This window comes from Capricornis sumatraensis, chromosome 2 (genome assembly GCF_032405125.1).
Source record: "Capricornis sumatraensis isolate serow.1 chromosome 2, serow.2, whole genome shotgun sequence".
NCBI classification, from domain to species: domain Eukaryota; kingdom Metazoa; phylum Chordata; class Mammalia; order Artiodactyla; family Bovidae; genus Capricornis; species Capricornis sumatraensis.
In genome coordinates this window covers 65,830,644-65,850,108 of record NC_091070.1, presented here as the reverse complement: position 1 = coordinate 65,850,108, position 19,465 = coordinate 65,830,644, and the positions used below count along the sequence as shown (strand labels likewise).

The window sequence follows — 19,465 nt, the reverse complement described above, 5'->3', positions numbered from 1 at the left end:
TTTTTCTCACAAATGTACAGAGTGCAGTTCATATTCCACATGATAGTTAACCTCTAACAAACAACCACTTGTCAAGGTTTGGTATAATATCAAAGAAGAATATCCACAATTATCTTAAAAGGTCATTAAATAGTCTTCACTTTTAACCACATAGCTGTATATGGCAAAATTTGTTTCCATATATTACTTCAGTTCAGTTCAGTTTCTCAGTCGTGTCCGACTCTTTGCGACCCCCTGAATCGCAGCACACCAGGCCTCCCTGTCCATCACCATCTCCTGGAGTTCACTCAGACTCATGTACATCGAGTCAGTGATGCCATCCAGCCATCTCATCCTCTGTCGTCCCCTTCTCCTGCCCTCAATCCCTCCCAGCATCAGAGTCTTTTCCAATGAGTCAGCTCGTCACATGAGGTGGCCAAAGTATTGGAGTTTAAGCTTTAGCATCATTCCTTCCAAAGAACACCCAGGGCTGATCTCCTTGCAGTCCAAGGGACTCTCAAGAGTCTTCTCCACCACCACAATTCAAAAGCATCAATTCTTCGGGGCTCAGCTTTCTTCACAGTCCAGCTCTCGCATCCATACATGACCACTGGAAAAACCATAGCCTTGACTAGACGGACCTTTGTTGGCAAAGTAATGTCTCTGCTTTTCAATATGCTATCTAGGTTGGTCATAACTTTTCTTCCAAGGAGTAAGCGTCTTTTAATTTCATGGCTGCAGTCACCACCAACCAGAACAATATATCACAATATAGTGTGTGCAGAAGCAGATGAGAGAATTCAGCTGCCTTTTATTATCAGATGTTAAAGAAATTGTAAAAGAAAAGAAAAAATAACCACTCTACTCATTTTTTTTATTTAGAAACTTTTGTCATTTTTAATTATGTTAAGGAAGGAAAGCTATGATCAACTTAGATAGCATATTCAAAAGCAGAGACATTACTTTGCCAGCTAAGGTCCGTCTAGTCAAGGCTATGGTTTTTCCAGTGGTCATGTATTGATGTGAGAGTTGGACTGTGAAGAAGGCTGAGCGCCGAAGAATTGACGCTTTTGAACTGTGGTGTTGGAGAAGACTCTTGAGAGTCCCTTGGACTGCAAGGAGATCCAACCAGTCCATTCTGAAGGAGATCAGCCCTGGGTGTTCTTTGGAAGGAATGATGCTAAAGCTGAAACTCCAGTACTTTGGCCACCTCATGCGAAGAGTTGACTCATTGGAAAAGACTCTGATGCTGGGAGGGATTGGGGGCAGGAGGAGAAGGGGACAACAGAGGATGAGATGGCTGGATGGCATCACTGATTCGATGGACGTGAGTCTGAGTGAACTCCAGGAGCTGGTGATGGACAGGGAGGCCTGGCGTGCTGCGATTCATGGTGTCGCAAAGAGTTGGACACGACTGAGCGACTGAACTGATAGCGGGTATATTTTTAGTTAATCAAATATCTTTAAATGTCTTAATTTTAAGTCTAGTATGGTATATATTGATACATGAACAAAAACTCTTTGGGGTCTTCAATTTTTGAGAGTATGGAGGCATCCTGAGGCTAGAAAGTATGAGACTTGATAACTAACCTTATTTAGACAGACCTTATTTAGGTTTCATCCCAGCAATGTCCCTTAAAACAAAGGCAGACTCATCCTTGACATTTCGTTGCCATGCCTCTTTAAACTACTTTAACATGGAACAGTTCTTCAGCCTTCCTTTGTCTCCCAGTTTGTTGACATTTTTAAAATACAGACCAGTTTCTTGGGTCCTCTGACTTAGTTTGTCTAATGTTGTTGATGGTTAGAATCAGATCATGCCCTATTGGCAGGAACCCCACAAACTAAGACACAGTGTCCTTCATCATCAGCACCCCAGAGGGCTCAGGTATTGGTTTGTCCTATGACCAGTCTTGTTAACATGCATCACTTGGTTATGGAGGTGTCTGCTAGGTGGTTCCTTTGTTGTAGTTATTATATTTTCATTTATAATAAGCATGCTGTGGAGAGTGGCTCTGACTCTTTACATATCCTATTTCATGGCCAAGGTCCAAGCAAAAGCCACTGTAGCCCCTCCAGCTCTATCCATTCATTCTTTTGTCTTGTTTTTTAGATGCATTGGGAAACGTTAAGGATGTATGACTTCATAAGTAGCATTTCTTGAAAAGTGACTTACACAGTATTTAGTAGATTGCCTCAAGCTAAAAATGATATTAGAATGTGGAAGATAAGTAGAGGGAAATAGCAACCATTATACACATCATGATCTTAACTAGATTTAAAGAACAAAAGCAAAACAAGCATAGAAGCAAAGGACCTGAGAAAATATACCAGAATGATAATAGTGTTTCTTAGGCTGGTGGAATTGTGTGATTTTTATATTCTCATTAAAACATCTAGACATGTTCATAGCAAAAGTTCTGGAAAAAGTGTTTTTAAATTTCTGATAGGCTTATATAGCTATACAGGAAGCACAAAATTTCTGTCTGCTTGGAATATGAGCTAAAAATGTGGTGATGCTATAATTAATTCTTTGTGCTCTTTACATACTATTTCTCCCACAACCTTGGCAGAGACTACCACATGAAAATGCTTCATGTTAACTTACATTTTTTTTAATTGAAGTATAATTGCTTTACAGTGTTAGTTTCTGTTACATTTCTTCATGGGAATAATTTTTAGAAATCTTTCATTAGTTCTGAATCTTTGGATTCAGGTAATGAAGATCCACGGGTACCTTCAAAAAGAAAGAAGTCTCTCTACACAGATGGGTTTTCCAAACCTGGAAAAAATAAAACCACAAGCACTACTCCAAGTAAGTTACGCTGTTGCCTGGCCCATAGAGTGTTGGTTGTGGGTATATTTAGAGTGCTTAAAATGCTGCTGAGCATGTATTAGAAATTCTATTACTTATTCCTAGAGAATGTAATCAGTTAGAATCGCACAGAGCCGAGGTAAAGTGTTGCCCGTCTTGGCCTGCCTTACAGCCCTGAGCTAAGAATGTCTCTTACAGTTGTAAAGCATTGTATAAAAGAAGGAACATAACTGAGAGACCACATTGTGTGTGGCTGTCAAGCATAATATATTTATCGTCTGCCCCTTTACAGACAAAATGTGCCAATCCTTGGCATAGAGCTTTCTTAGCATTATGCTTAGTCACTCAGTCGTGTCCAACTCTTTTCGACCCCATGGACTGTAGCCCACCAGGCTCCTCTGTCCATGGGGTTCTCCAGACAAGAATGCTGGCGTGGGTTGCCATTCCCTTCTCTTCTTAGCATTATAAAATGTCAAATTTAAGTAAAGGCCATTAATTAATTGGTGATGTGGAGGACAAATCTGTTAATCTTTTCTTATCCTCTGGACTAAACCAAAATGTCAGTAGGCAGTGAAATGGAGAGATTGTCAGTATTTGATAGTTTATAAGATGGATATGCTTTTCTCCTGAGTTTCCAAAAACTTAATGTTTTGAAATTAAAATTTTAGCAAAAATGATGTTTGAAGTTGAATATTAGGAATGCTGAGATGAGAATGAATGTTAACAGAAAAACATAAGGAAGGTGAATAAATGGATTTTGTCTTGTTATTAATTTTCATATTTGGGGAAATATTCTAGACTTTAAGAAGCTTCACGAGGCTCGTTTTAAGGAAATGGAGTCCATTGATCAATATGTTGAGAGAAAAAAGAAACATTTTGAAGAACACAATTCATTTAATGAACTGAAGGTATGCTGATAAAATTATGTTCTTAGTGGTACTGTTTGATTTTAATGTTGATACTGTGTATTACATAGCATGGTTAATACAACTAGCTTTCTATTATTCTATTACTGGAATAGATTTGAGTTTAATGTATCTTTATTATTTTAAATTTGTTTTTGAGAATTTTCAAAACCCTCCAGATAAAGCAGTGAATCTTTACTATGAAAAATAGTTTAAAAGAAAGAAAAAACATTAAGAAAATATAACTTTTTAAAATTTTTAAAATAGAAAAATATTTAAACAGGAAGAAGAAAGGAAGAAGTCCAAAATAGCAATAAGTTACTCTGTTTTCCACAATCAGACATTGTGCCTATCACTTTTGTTGGGGAAAAGCTGATTTATGGCTGAAGCCACCTTCTTTTCCTGTCTCTAACCCAAAGGGAAAAGGGGTGACTAACAGTGGCTAGCTTGAAGGCTTACTGTCATAACTGAGCTTCCTGGACTGGGTCCCTTAAGACCAGATAGTGCTGAACTCAAACTCTTTTGAGTAAGAGAAGGTGAAGTCAACCCTGAGGTTGAGTTAGCAGAAGCGTAGTGAGTTAATAACATCCCAGGAAGTCGATGTTACTGTCTTACATGGTATCTGGTGTTAAAGGGGTGCCTCACATTTGGATGGGAAACATTTTTTAATTTAATAATACATAATAGTGAAAGTGAAGTCGCTCAGTCATGTCCGACTCTTTGCGACCCCATGGACTGTAGCCTACCAGGCTTCTCCATCCATGGGATTCTCCAGGCAAGAATACTGGAGTGGGTTACCATTTCCTTCTCCAGGGGATCTTCCCGACCCAGGGATCGAACCGTGGTCTCCCGCATTAGAGGCAGACACTTTAACCTCTGAGCCACCATCTGCCTATTTCTCAAAGAATTTGAGCCAGTTTGTGGTATTACAGCATAATACAGTATAAAGCTGTTCTAAAAAGGGCAGAAAATGAGCCTTGTTAGCAGGTACAGTGTCTGCTATATCAGTTACTGAGTTGAGTTTTGAGTTTTCTGATACCCATGGCAATGGGGAAATGCACTGGATAATAAGCTCTAAATAATTTTTAAAAAATACATGTGGTTCTTAGAGACTTAATCTTGGATAATAAATGTTCAATTGAACAGTGTTTATAAAACCACTGTTACCACAGTTGAAGACAGTGTTATCAACCTTCTAGCAAGTAGGAGCATCCCCACCCAAGTCAAGGCATTAAACATCTCCATCCCTTCATACTGATCTAACAACAGGGGTGGACAATCCAGAGAAGAAATACTCAGTGTGTCCATAAGGAGACTTTTAAATTTTAACAAGGGCTAAGTTTCACAGCATTCATTACTGAATACTGGGACAAGAGGTCCATCCTGGGAGTGAAGGAGAAGGGGAGTGGCCTGCTGATGCTTTACAGAAAGTAGATAGCTTCTTTCTCTGCACAGGCATGAGCTAGCTGCAAATATGCCTGGAAAGAGAGCCACTCATTTTCCTTACCATGAAGCTGAGTCTACTTAAAAACTTTATTAAAAGTCAAGCTTTCTGTACACATGATATGGATGAATTAATTTTCTAGGTAAAAGTTAAGGGCAGAACAACTGCTTTAACCATAAACTTGAGTGTAGCCGTGAAGATGTGTTGAATAAATGAGTAGCTTATGTTGTTTCTTAGTTGATAGTCCCATCTGAATGAGTTTAGTTCTACAAATCCCACCCCGGTGTCACTGTTTAATCAGGAATTAGCTGATGAGATGGGCTATTTGGTATGATCTATTTGCAGACTAAATAAAAAACAATGATAGTGACTTCACCATAGCTAATATGGTTTTCTTAACAGTTGATATGTTTGGAGGTTGGTCTTTTGGAGAGTGATGGACAGTAAGAAGTGAGCAGAGTTCTAGAGAGAATCATCTGGCTGAGACTAATGACTGTCTCCATGATTAGTTGCCTGATGGCTCCTCCAGAATGGGATCCCAAACTTTGTGCCCCAAGATGCCTGTTTACTTTGCTAACAGTGGGAATGATCAAATTTTTTAATCTTTGATAATATATTAAAAAAAATTTGAATTTGCATTTCTCTGATCATCAGATGTTACTTGTTCATGTTACAAATCTTTGTATGATATAATTGGCAGGTTTTCTGTGAATTTGCTTTTTCTTAATTTTTGCCAATTTATGAGCCACTTATCTATATGAATGATGAATATTATGTATTATGTGTTCTAAATACTTTCCCATAGTTTATCTTTTTAACTGTACTAATGGTATCTTTCTTTGTGGAAGGTTTTATTGTTTTATTAAACTTTACAACTTTTCCTTTTAAAACTGAGGAAAAGTTTTGTGTTTCCCTTCTTGTCCCAAGATCATAAAAATATGCTTTTATTTTACTGCTTTTATTTTCCTTATGTTAATCTTTAACCCACATTTTTATTTTTATGTGTGTTATGATTGAGCTCCTTGCTTTGTTAAAACAGGATTTTTTTTGCTAAAAGAAAGGGAGAAATTTATTAGATACATTGCAAACAAAATAGTGCTACTAGAGTCAGCATAATATTCTACCTGAAAAGCCAGAAAGATTGGTACTCACTGTGAGTAGAATCACTTAAACATTTTAAGTTGCTCAAGCAAAGATGCAGAGTTGATGGTTTTGGCACCAAGTGAATTGTGAGGAGACAGTGTAGAAAGTGGGAATTTTAGGAGAAAGAAGAAAACAAATGGTGTGATTACATATAACAGTATACTTAATACATCTAACCTGAGTTCTTAGCTTACGGTAAAGATACATATTTACTAAATATTTTATTTTTAAATTTGTCTTACAACATGAATCTCTTCTGCTTGTATGTTGAAATGAGAGCTTAATGTAATTCTCTGCTTCCTTGTATTATGTCACAGGCTATCATCAGAGTGTTTCTTTTGGCTCTACATTGTCAATTCCAGTAGTCCTGTTTCTGTTGTCAGTTAGTGAAGTTAGATTTCTTCTGCCTGCAGCAGAGCTTAGACTAATGATACTAGACTAGTAAAACATTCCATCATTCTTTGTGCTTTGACTGTATCTAAAACAGATAACATAAGTGAAACCCTTCCCTGCTGTTTTACAGAGAGCATTCCCCTTCCTCTCTTCTTTTTCTTTAGGTTTTTAAAAAAGGACTTTAAAAAGCTATCGGAGAGCTAGGGTTGGGTTGGGGAGTAATTATTTGTAGATTTCATAAGCTTTTTACACAGTAGGTTCTTCTTTGAGTTTATATTTAATAAACTGCATATCATGCTGTCAAAGGAACCATCTTTCCAAGAGAACCATTTATCCCCCGTCTCTGGCCTTGGGAGACTGTTTAGCCACCTGCTTTCTCTAGTGAGAAAATACCTGGGGACATGGGAGCTGCAAAGGGCTTTCTGTAACACAGCACAACTAGAAGTTTCTGTTAAAAAATCAGAGCCATCTTCGCAGCACAGGTGTAGAAAACCGCCCAGCCTGCCAGGCAGATAGGATGGGGTGAGGTAGCAGACAAGGAAAGATGACAGGGTTAAAAGTGAGGATGAAACGGGAGGAATGGGGCGCTCTCCTGCACTTTGCCGGAGAGACAATACTGTCTGAGAGGCCAGGCTTTAATGTGCTGCGTTTCGGGTTCTCCAGAGGCAGCCTATCACTAAGGGAGTGCCGGCAACTCCAGTTCCTGCCCGAGGAAGACTCTCCGTGGCTTTTACCCCTGGCAGCCAGCAGCGCTCTCAAGGCCGGCCCCACGCAGGCCGGAGCACCTTGTGTGTGAAGGGGTCAGCCAAGCACTCTGCTCTGTCGGCAGCTAAGATGAATGTCAGGTAAAGAAGAGCTCCAAACTGGAATCCAGGGTGAGGTCTCAAAGGCTTTATTGCTTTTCATACATTTCAGGAGGACTACATCAAATGTTTTAGAGTGGATGAAAAAGGAGAAAGGATTGGAATAGAAAGATCAGCAAACATTTAAGTTAATCTTTTTTCCTTTAAATTTGTGTTTTCTTGTTTTATCCAACTTTCCTAACATTTGATTAATAAGTAAAGATAGAAAAAATAATATGGATATTTTACTTTATTAATTTAATGTATGTCTGCAAAAATGTCTATAGAAATTTTTCCATTGACTTAAATATCAAGTTGAAGCTGAAAATGTCTCAGTATGGTGAACTAAAGAACTGACTCATCCTGAAATGTGAACATTGTAGCCCACTAGGTAGTGCAGCAGCATAGCCATCTCATGCCCTGTTAATCCCTCTTTTCTTTGCTTATGCCTTTCCTGGCATCAGGGTAGCCCTCAACTATGACCGTCCCCACAGAGGAAGATCTTCAGGCTCCTTTTTTCTTTATTAAGGGCATTGCTGCCTTTAATAGAAGTGGTGCATGGTAATACTTCCCCAACATGTGCAATATCAGACACAGTTTTTAAAAGCTGAAAAATGCCCTTGAGTTTGGAATTCTGTTTATTGAGTTAGCTTGGAATATGAGGTACCTATGCTTGGCAGTTCTGATTATATTTAATATTTAAGAACACCATGGTCAAGGGCTAGTCCTTGCTTCCTGCAGGGTACAGAACAGCCTGGACACGGTAGCAGAACCATTCCTACACATCTATTTTCTTAATTCTGTTGTAGAGTCATAGTGGTCTCCCAGTCCCTCTGACTTGCCCTCATCAGGAGGCGAAAGGGAGCTTCTCCAGGTACACCTGAAACTTGAGGCCCTTAGGTGTCTCCTTTGAATTCTGCTTTATACTGTCATTGGCCAAGGCAGGGAGAGTACAGAGTACAAAACCATATTTTACAAGTAACAGAAGTTGATAAATGACTTGCTGTAGCATCATTGTTTAAAAACATTCACATTCTGTGAAAGAGGTTCATTTGTATAACAGGTTATACTGAGGCCCTTTCAGTGCTTGGTGATGGGTAGGTGGTGGTGTTTATAAGCGCAGCCCAAGTTACTCTTGACATAGGTACTCATGTCTTATTCTATTCTGTCCTATTTAGGTTTTCAGCTGCTACTAAAGATAATGAGCATAAGCGTTCACTGACCAAGACTCCAGCCAGAAAGTCTCCACATGTGACCATGTCTGGGAATACCCCAAAAGGCCAGGCTGTGCTCGGGACACACAAGTTAAAGACCACAAGGGGTGAATCTGTTGCTGGTAAAGAGACAACCCACACACACACTTCTGCTTCATTTTTAAGCCATGTGACATCCTAATAGGATTGTTTCCTTAAAGCCTCTCCATATCTATAGAATCAAAAGCAAAAATTTCTCCATAGCATTTATACTTGAGACACAGATGAAAACCTGATACCCCTGCCCAAGGTCTCCATCCTGTCTAAGACAAGCCCCAAGACGGTGACCCTCCCTGGAGAACACTTGGCCCACTCTGGTACTCTTGCCTTGAAAATCCCATGGATGGAGGAGCCGGGTGGGCCGCAGTCCACGAGGTCACTAAGAGTCGGACACGACTGAGCGACTTCACTTTCACTTTTCACTTTAATACATTGGAGAAGGAAATGGCAACCCACTCCAGTGTTATTGCCTGGAGAATCCCAGGGACAGGGCAGCCTGGTGGGCTGCCATCTATGGGGTCTCACAGAGTCGGACATGACTGAAGCCGTTTAGCAGCAGCAGCAGAGATTAGGGGGAGGATCACAGCACTCATTATAGCCTCTGAATGGTTCTGCCAGACCCTGAAACTAACAGGACCCAGAGTTCGTGGAATAAATGCCATGCTATTGACTGGTAGTAGGGTGTATAAGCCAGAATGAGCCATATAAACAATCTTCTACACCCTGTCTACTTAATCATCGCCTACAAAGACCAGGTGGTTTTCAAAAGAACAGTGCAATAGCAGTGTGAGGGTTTAAAACATTATCACCAACAGGTTAAGGCCTGTATTAGAACTGAGTGTATCAAAATTCTCTTGAGAGTTCTGCTGAATTGCCAGGCAAGAGGGGCCTTGGTTCCCTGAGACCAGAGTAATCCAGCAGGAGTTCAGACTAGAGGAGAATATTGTTGTTAGTAATAATCAGTGTGGAGACTGTGGATTTTTTCATGCCTTTCACACCTAAATTAAAGATCAAATAGTGAGACTAACAACTACATTTCAAGAGAGAGTGTGGAGGTAGGAACAGAAAATTTATGATTCTTCCTGTATATCACCTCTGTCATTCCCATTTACCCTTAATCTTTTCTATACCAGCAAGCAAACATCCCCTATAACATGCTAAATCATCCTGTAAAAGGGGAAGAAAGTTTGGGCAGAAAGCAGGGCTAAAAAAATGAAGACTAAACTTCCTTAAGATGGGACTCTTGTCATTTTACATGGGACATGAGCCACTGAGCAGCAGCCACCTGCCTAATACTGAGCAAGGCCCCACAAATGCCCACAGATAAGGACATGAGGAAGAATCTACCTCTATGCCATATCCTGAGTTTTCTCCTCTAGGTTACTCAGGAGTGTGCCCAGCCGGGATGGGATAGTTTTCTTTCCCCATTTATCAAATACAAATTTCATGTAGATGAAATCAAACTGATTTGTTTCTAATGATTTGCTTTATTCACTCTGTATGTTTCAAGAACCATACTGATAAATGAACTAAAGTTCATTCATTTTCACTGTGTTTTTCAATGGTGTGGATATATTTCAACTTGTCCATTTTACTGCTCATGGACCTGCTGGTATTTCTGACTTTTATTTTTTTAATATTTATTTACTCATTTATTTTCGGCTGTGTTGGGTCTTAATTGCAGCACGTGGGCTCTCTAGCTGTGGCACATGGGCTCCAGAGTGCGTGGTCCGTAGCTGTGGCGGACAGTAGATGTGGCGAGCTGGCTTAGGTGCCCTGCAGCCTGGGGCATCTCAGTTCCCCGACCAGGGATCAAGCCTGAGACCCCGTGAACAATTTTTATTGTTTTATATAGTATAACTATGACCATTGTGGAACACATTTCCTATCCATGTATAAGAGTTTCTCAAAACTAGGAGGTCTGCTGGATAGTAAGGTATGCAGACACTTACATTACTGGTTGAATTGTACCAGTACATCCTCTCATCAGCAGTGTGACAGCCCCATTGTTCCCCTCCTTACCAAAACTTGATAGCAACACAGTGGAACGGCTTCAGCACCGGGGCTTTCTGCTTTTCTGTGTTGTTTCACTAAGTGTTCCTAGATCCTGGTTACTTGTTCACATATTCAGGCAAGTACCAACATTTGACAGTGGCCTGAATGCAACCTGTAAGGGGAAAGGATTATAAAATGTGTCAGATATATGCTGCCCAACTGTAGCAAAAATGTGGCTTACCAAATTATACCATTCTGATATGTTTTTAACTTTATGTTACAAAAATTCACATTCTTCACATTCACTTTCTATAACAGCCTTCATTAGTGAAAATCAGAGCCATGGACCTTTTAATCTCTATGTGATTATGTTCCCTGCAGGCTTTATCTCTATTTGTGTTAATGAAAATGTCACTATTAATAATATATAACTTTTTAAAAGGGTAGGGAATTCCCTGGTGGTCCAGTGGTTGGGACGGCGAACTTCCACTGCAGAGAGTGCAGGTTCTATCCCTTGGTTACGGAACTAAGATCCAGCATGCTACACAGTGCTGCCCCAAAAAAGGGTAAATAATATCAGGCAAACAGCCTGAAAATTTACCCAGTTAATTTTTTTTAGTTGAAATATAGTTGATTCAGTGTTATGTTACTTTCAGGTATACAGCAAAGTGATTCAATTATACATATAAAAACAGATATATATAGCCTTTTTGAGATTCCTTTCCCTTTTAGGTTATTACAAAATACTGAATATAGTTTCCTGTGCTATATAGTAGGTCCTTTTTTAGGTTATCTATTTTATATGTAGTAGCATGTTTATGTTAATCCCAAAGTCCTAATTTATCCTTCCCACCGAATTAAATCTTAAAACAGAATTCTAAACTCCTGTTGATCCTAGGAAATGTCACAATTTGGGGAGCTGCTGACAGGGAAACAAATCTCAGGGGTTAGTTCTCCTCAGTAACTCTTTTCTCCCCATTTCTCCTTTTTAACCTTACTTCTGTTTCAGGCTGTTCATATTAAATTCTATTTAAGATTGAGCAGTGATACTTTAATAAAATAAAAACTTTAGCAGGTCTTTTACTCTAATTAAACCCTTGGATTTTGTTATTTTAGTTATTACCCCGTTCAAGTTGACAACTGAGGCAGTGCAGACTCCAACCTCCCATAAAAAACCAGTGTTTGATCTCAAAGCAAGTTTGTCTCGTCCTCTCAACTATGAGCCACACAAAGGTATGTGGGAATGTTTTGAGGTTCAAGAGTTAAGATTAAACAGTTATGCATCTGACGATACGAAAAATCCTAGTGACTCAGTGGAAGCCATACTTGGCGTAGAATTCCTGCCTCTGCCCTGTGTCCACGTGACCCATAATTTAAAAACTATCCATTGAACAAATACTAAATAATTCACTTATATTTTTGCTAACCAAAAACAGTTTCTAATCAGTGTTGCTAAAAAGCATTAATAAAACTTCAGCCAAAAGCAAGAAACTTGAGTATTTCTATGGGTAAATGAATGTTTTCTTTATAGTTTTTAAAGGATCCTAGGCTGAGGACCACTGGTCAAACCACCTGGGACATTTATTGGCCAAATGTCTCTCTTGGGCATATATTAAAGTTCTTCACATGCACTTAAAATATCAGCAATTAATATGATCTATATATCAGTGCTTCTGGAATTATTTTAAAACAAACTTCCTATAAAAATCATGTTTATGTAAGTGTTTAAATTACTAATCTTAATGCAACAAATATAATAAAAGCTAAGTCTTATTTAGAGGTAAGAGTCAAGCTGAACCATGGTTTAAAAAAACTTCTCCCACTGCATTTTTCCACCCCAAGTTTTCCCATCTGTGGCAATGGCACTTCTCTAACCAAGTGTCAGGTAAGACGTCTGAGAGTGATCTTTGGCTGTCTACTCTCCTTGACACCATACGCAGGCCTCTCAACTCCATCTTTGAAACTGATCTGTAATTTGACCACTTTTTACCCCTTTATGGCTACTGCCTTTGGTCCTAGTCAGATCATCTTACTGAACTTCTAGAATAGCCTCTTGGCCCCACTACAACCTTAAAAACGAATCAGAGCACATCAGTGCCTTGCTCTGAACCTCCTAAGGTTTCCCATCTCTCTTCCACCCTCATTTTGTTGTCTCGTCCCTTCTCTGACTCTGTGCCAATCACACTGGTGTTTCAGCTCCTCAGACACATTCATCTTATTCCCTCCTTTAGGTCTTTGAATTTGTTATCCCTGTGCTCCACCAAGAATACTATTCCCATTGATCTTTGCACAACTTGCTCCCTTTTTTTAATGGGGCATCCACTTGACTGTCACCAATCTAGGAAGGTCTTCTCTGTCCACCCCCTGCCCCCCACCTCACACACACACACTCTTTACTCCTTCAGTGCAGTTCAGTCGCTCAGTTGTGTCTGACTCTTTGTGACGCCATGGACTGTAGCACACCAGGCTTCCCTGTCCATCACCAACTTGCAGAGCTTGCTCAAACTCATGTCCACTGAGTCGGTGATGCCATCCAACCATCTCATCCTCTCTCGTCCCCTTCTCCTCCTGCCTTCAATCTTTCCCAGCATCAGGGTCTTTTCCAGTGAGTCAGTTCTTCGCATCAGGTGGCCAAAGTATTGGAGCTTCAGCTTCAGCATCCGTACTCCCAATGAATATTCAGGACTGATTTCCTTTAGGATGGACTGGTGTGATCTCCTTGCAGTCCAAGGGACTCTCAAGAGTCTTTTCCAACACAACAGTCCAAAAGCATCAATTCTTCAGCGGTCAGCTTTCTTTATAGTCCAACTCTAACACCCATACATGACTACTGGAAAAATCATAGCTTTGACTAGATGGACCTTTGTCGGCAAAGTAATGTCTCTGCTTTTTAATATGCTAAGTAGGTCATAGCTTTTCTTCCAAGGAGCAAGCGTCTTTTAATTTCATGGCTACAGTCATCATTTGGAGCCCAAGAAAATAAAGTCTGTCACTGTTTCCATTGTTTCCTCATCTATTTGCCATGAAATGGTGGGACCGGATGCTATGATCTTAGTTTTTTGTTAAATGTTCAGTTTTAAGCCAGCTTCTTCACCTTCCTCTTTCACTTTCATCAAGAGGCTCTTTAGTTCCTCTTGGCTTTCTGCCATAAGAGTGGTGTCATCTGCATGTCTGAGGTTATTGATATTTCTCCTGGTAATCTTAATTCCAGCTTGTGGTTCATCCAACCCGGCATTTCACATGATGTACTCTGCATATAAGTTAAATAATCAGGGTGATAATATACAGCTCTGACATCCAAATTTGGAACCACTCTGTTGTTCCATGTTCAGTTCTAACTGTTGCTTCTTGACCTGCATACAGATTTCTTGGGAGGCAGGTAAGGTTGTCTAGTAGTCTCATCTTTTGAAGAATTTTCCAGTTTGTTGTGATCTACATGGTCAAAGGCGTAATCAATAAGGGAAAAGTAGATGGTTTTCTGGAATTCTCCAGTGGGTGTTGGCAATTTGATCTCTGGTTCCTCTGCCTTTTCTAAAACCAGCTTGAACATCAGGAAGTTCACGGTTCACGTATTGCTGAAGCCTGGCTTGGAGAATTTTGAGCATTACTTTACTAGCATGTGAGATGAGTGCAATTGTGTGGTAGTTTGAGCATTCTTTGGCATTGCCTTTCTTTGGGATGGGAATGAAAACTGACCCTTTCCAGTCCTGTGGCCACTGCTAAGTTATCCAAATTTGCTGGCATATTGAGTGCAGCACTTTTAAAGCATCATCTTTCAAGATTTGAAATAGCTCTACTGGAATTCCATCACCTCCACTAGCTTTGTTTGTGGTGATGCTTCCTAAGGCCCACTTGACTTCACATTCCAGGATGTCTGGCTCTAGGTGAGTGATCACACCATCATGGTTATCTGGGTCATGAAGCTCTTTTTTGTACAGTTCTTCTGTGTATTCTTGCCACCTCTTCTTAATATCTTCTGCTTCTGTTAGGTCCATACCATTTCTGTCCTTTATCAAGCCCATCTTTTCATGAAATGTTCCCTTGGGATCTCTGATTTTCTTGAAGAGATCTCTGGTCTTTCCCATTCTATTGTTTTCCTCTTATTTCTTTGTATTGATCAGTGAGGAAGGCTTTCTTATCTCTCCTTGCTATTCTTTGGAACTCTGCATTCAAATGGGTATATCTTTCCTTTTCTCCTTTGCCTTTCCCTTCTTTTCTTTTCTCAGCTATTTGTAAGGCCTCCTCAGACAGCCATTTTGCCTTTTTGCATTTCTATTTCTTAGAGATGGTCCTGATCACTGCTTCCTGTAAAATGTCACGAACCTCCGTCCATAGTTCTTCAGGCACTCTAGCAGATCTAATCTCTTGAATCTATTTATCACGTCCATTGTATAATCATAAGGGATTTAATTTAGGTCATATCTGAATGGTCTAGTGGTTTTCCCTACTTTCTTCAATTTCAGCCTAAATTTGGCAATAAGGAGTTCACGATCAGAGCAACAGTCAGCTCCCAGTCTTGTTTTTTTGCTGACTTGTATAGAGCTTCTCCATCTTCTGCTGCAAAGAATAGCAATCTGATTTCAGTACTGACCATCTGGTGATGTCCAATTATAGAGTCTTCTCTTGTGTTGTTGGAAGAGGGTGTTTGCTATGACCAGTGTGTTCTCTTGGCAAAACTCTGTTAACCTTTGTCCTGCCTTATTTTGTGCTCCAAGGCCAAATTTGCCTGTTACTTCAGCTTATCTCTTGACTTCCTACTTTTGCATTTTAGTCCCCTATGATGAAAAGGACATCTTTTGGGGGTGTTAGTTCTAGATGTTGTAAGTCTTCATAGAACCATTCAGTTTCAGCTTCTTCAGCATAACTGGTTAGGGCATAGACTTGGATTACTGTGATATTGAATGGTTTGCCTTGGAAATGAACAGAGATCATTCTGTCATTTTTGAGATTGCACCCAAGTACTGCATTTCAGACTCTTGTTGACTATGAGGGCTAGTCCATTTCTTCTAAGGCATTCTTGCCCACAGTAGTAGATATAATGGTCATCTGAATTAAATTCACCCATTTCCATCCATTTTAGTTCACTGATTCCTAAAATGTTGATGTTCACTCTTGCCATCTCGTTTGACCACTTCTAATTTGCCTTGATTTGTGGACCTAACATTCCAGGTTCCTATGCAGTATTGTTCTTTACAGCATCGGACTTTATTTCCATCACCAGTCACATCCACAACTGGGTGGTGTTTTTGCTTTGGCTCCATCTCTTCATTCTTTCTGGAGTTATTTCTCCACTGATCTCCAGTAGCATATTGGGCACCTACCTACCTGGGGGTTTCATCTTTCAGTGTCATATCTTTTTGCCTTTTCATACTGTTCATGGGGTTCTCAAGGCAAGAAGACTGAAGTGGTTTGCCATTCCCTTCTCCAGTGGACCAGGTTTTGTCAGAACTCTCCACCATGACCCGTCCGTCTTGGGTGGCCACATGGCACAGCTCATAGTTCCATTCCTTACTTAGTCTTATATTTCTTCATAGCACTGCCTGATGTTACTCTACTTGACAATTATCTGCCTCTACCGTTGGAAAACAGCAAGAATTGTTGACTTCTTGGTTCACTGCTCTGTCCTTAGCACCTAGAAGAGTCCCTTGCACACCAGGTTCTCCAGAAGTATTTGTCATGGGAATGACTGATCCCCCTAACTTCTACTGATGGTAGGAAACCTGGTTTAGAGCTTCACCTGTGCTTGTTATTTTAGATCCTAGACAAGTCATTTAATTCCTTTATGAAAGGGAAAATAAACAAGTACTACTTCGCTGGTTACTGAGAGGGTCAAATGATGCAGCAAGTGTGAAAGTCCTTTTTATAAAATGGGAAACACTGCAAATGACAATCACTAGTACTCAGAAACAGGTCACACTATGCCAGTAAAGTAATACATAAACGTCTGGAAATTTGGTCACAATTCTGAAGCCAACAAAATAGTCCTCCTTGTTTGTTCCAAATACACGGCAATAGGTAACATTAATAAACTGCAAAGATGAAATACTATACTATTAAACATACCTATGCAATCTTGGGATTAAACTACCTAGTTGTTATGGCTGCTTTGATGTGCTGTGTAATTGGATTCAGTATTAAGAGGCTTTGGGGTTTTTTTTTGGTATTAAGATTTTTTTGTGACTTTCTAAGGATTAAAAAGTCAAGAGGGAGTTCCTGGCGGTCCAGTGGTTAGGACCCTGTGCTTCCACTGCAGGGGCCTGAGTTCATTCCTAGTTGAGGAACCTAGGATCCCACAAGCCATGCAGTGTGGCCAAAGAAAAAAAACTTTTTAAAATAGAAGACACTTGTTTTTAGAGGAAAAGAAAGTAATGTCTATTTGTGGAATATTAAACTGAAATTAATAGAATTATACTAGCAAATGTCTAAAAACAAAGTATAAATGTTGATAGCAAGCAGGTAGCCACAAATAAGAGAGAATTAAAATTATAAGAATCTTCTTAAATCTGTTTATCTCTGTCCTAAACTAGGAAAACTGAAACCATGGGGACAGTCTAAAGAAAACAATTCTCTACATGAGCATGTCAACAGAGTTAGCTTCCACAAGAAAACTTATAAACAACCTCGTCTCCAGACCAGGTAAGAACATAACTATTCAGTTCTATAATTCTTTTAATTTGGAAAACTGTATAAAAGCAGAGTCTTTGGGACAGAGTCACAGAAATAGTGGAGTTTAAAAAGAAGGTAGAAGTGGAATCATATACAGCACTTAAAGTACATGTGCCTAGGCAGTATCACAGTGGGCTGTAACTCAGCAGGTGTGAGATGGCACCCACACATCGGCATTGTTTCTGAAGCTCTGCAGAAGACCCAGATTCAGAGCACTGCTCTTACATGACCTATCTACCCAAACAATGCACCTGGATGTCCCTCCAGATATCACTTATGTGCCCAGGGCACCTAAGTATGCAGATAGATGTAAATTCTCACACCCAGGGAAACCAGGCTTACTAGGCTTCAAGGCCCTACACAAGGGGAAACCCCAGTGTGACCCTTAGACTTTCTGCATGAAAACCAAGTTAGTGCCAGAGTCTGTCCTGGGCTGCAGCTGGTCCTGGTTTGGTCGATTCCCTATGAGATACCCTCGTGACACAGATTTACCTATCATTTGACTGGACAGCTACCACCAAGACCTTATTATTTGCTATTAAAATCATTAACATGATTCTGGGCCTTTTTTTCCCCTCTTAATTCCTTCCCTCAAAAATCACGGTTGGCTTAAGTCAGTAGATCCTGGTTCCAATGCTAGTACTTTCGTTAGACAATGTGATTTTGAGCTTGAATTCTGACTTCCACAGATAGAGCTTTCTCACTTAAAACAAACTAAAAAAATCTACAGGGGTTGGATTCACTCTCCAAGCTGTCTTCTGGTTCTAATTTCATGCTTGGTTTTAGAATGCTGCTTTAACATAAGGAAAAAAAATTTTTCTAGCCTTTTAACATAAGTGACTTACAGGTATGGTTTCCATTGCACAGACCACTGGTCACGAGCGCAGTGTCCTGTAAAAGTGAATTTTACACTGGATGTCATTTTAAGTTTGGACATTATGCTAACCACAGGTGCTTTAAAGTGGTCTGTTTGGAGCTTCACCAGAGCCTAACATATAACCTGTCCTTTTGTAGGGAGGAGCAACGAAAGAAACATGAGCAGGAGCGAAAGGAGAAGAAAGAAAAGGTCCTGGGAGTTCGAAGGGGCCTCATTATAGCTGAACGTTCATAATTTAACATCCTGTAAATATTTTTTTCCTCCGAACCTTTTGTAAATATTTTTATACTGTCCTCTTAGTCAAAAGACCTTTTTCTGCTCTTAACTTTGTTCATATACATATATGTAGGGCCTGTGGCTTCTTCACATGCTATTTCCCTGAAAAGACATTACCTTTAAAACTCACAAACTCTTCTGAAATACTTTTTACCTAAGCCCCTACACAACTAGCTCAGTTTTCTACAAAAGACCCATCATAGATTCTTGACCTAGATTTTTAAAGTCAAGTGCCCTCTGCTGGCTCTAGTAACAGAACTTCAGTCCTCTTCTAGGCAAAAGCATTTTCCTGATGGTAGCCAATTATAACACATGCTTTAGTAGAAATTGAACAAGTTATGGATAGGGTAAGCTGTGAAAGGCCACCTCTTCATCCTCTAGAGAATCTAGTAATCTTACTGAAACTGTAGGCCATTTGGGTTGGTAAGACATCAGTATTTTACCTATGTGAAATGTTTCATTTCAGCTTTTGTGTACTTCATGTAATTGTCAATTACATATCTCTGTATTCTTAAAAACAAAACTATAGCTCATTCTAGCCTGGCTTATTTAGAAATACACAGGACCACATTGAAAGTTGGGGATTGCGGCTTTAAGGATTATTGTGCTCTGTAAAACTGATATCTTACTTGATTTATGCAAAAGACTAGAGTTGCTTAGTATCATATTCATGATTGTTGCACCTGAGTGGAGTGTCTGCGTTTTGTACGGCTTGAGATTTTCATGAATAAAATTTTTTCTCACGATGGTAAGAGTCATTCTTTGTAAATGTAATTGGTTTCCAAAATTTACTTGACCAGCCAAGACTAATAAGAGTTGACTTGTACTCTTTGTGCATCCTTTCTTGACCTCCTGCTCCTAGAAGAAATGATTATGT

At 39.7% G+C, this 19,465-nt stretch overlaps 1 protein-coding gene across 6 annotated transcripts in view; it reads left to right on the top strand.

The window, feature by feature from the left end:
• Nucleotides 1–19,193, top strand: part of NUSAP1 (nucleolar and spindle associated protein 1) — a 29,545-nt gene extending 10,352 nt beyond the window's left edge. For 3 of the 6 annotated variants that reach the window (XM_068965302.1, XM_068965300.1, XM_068965299.1), the window contains exons 5-11: nt 2,676–2,794; nt 3,593–3,702; nt 7,343–7,524; nt 8,700–8,857; nt 11,886–12,002; nt 17,297–17,405; nt 18,450–19,193. In XM_068965302.1, the coding sequence (XP_068821403.1) occupies nt 2,676–2,794; nt 3,593–3,702; nt 7,343–7,524; nt 8,700–8,857; nt 11,886–12,002; nt 17,297–17,405; nt 18,450–18,546 (892 nt within the window). In that variant the 3' untranslated portion in view covers nt 18,547–19,193. The remainder of the gene's footprint in view (nt 1–2,675; nt 2,795–3,592; nt 3,703–7,342; nt 7,525–8,699; nt 8,858–11,885; nt 12,003–17,296; nt 17,406–18,449) is intronic. The other 3 variants (XM_068965298.1, XM_068965297.1, XM_068965303.1) reach the window with 2 other exon arrangements.
• The last annotated feature ends 272 nt before the right edge of the window (nt 19,194–19,465 follow it).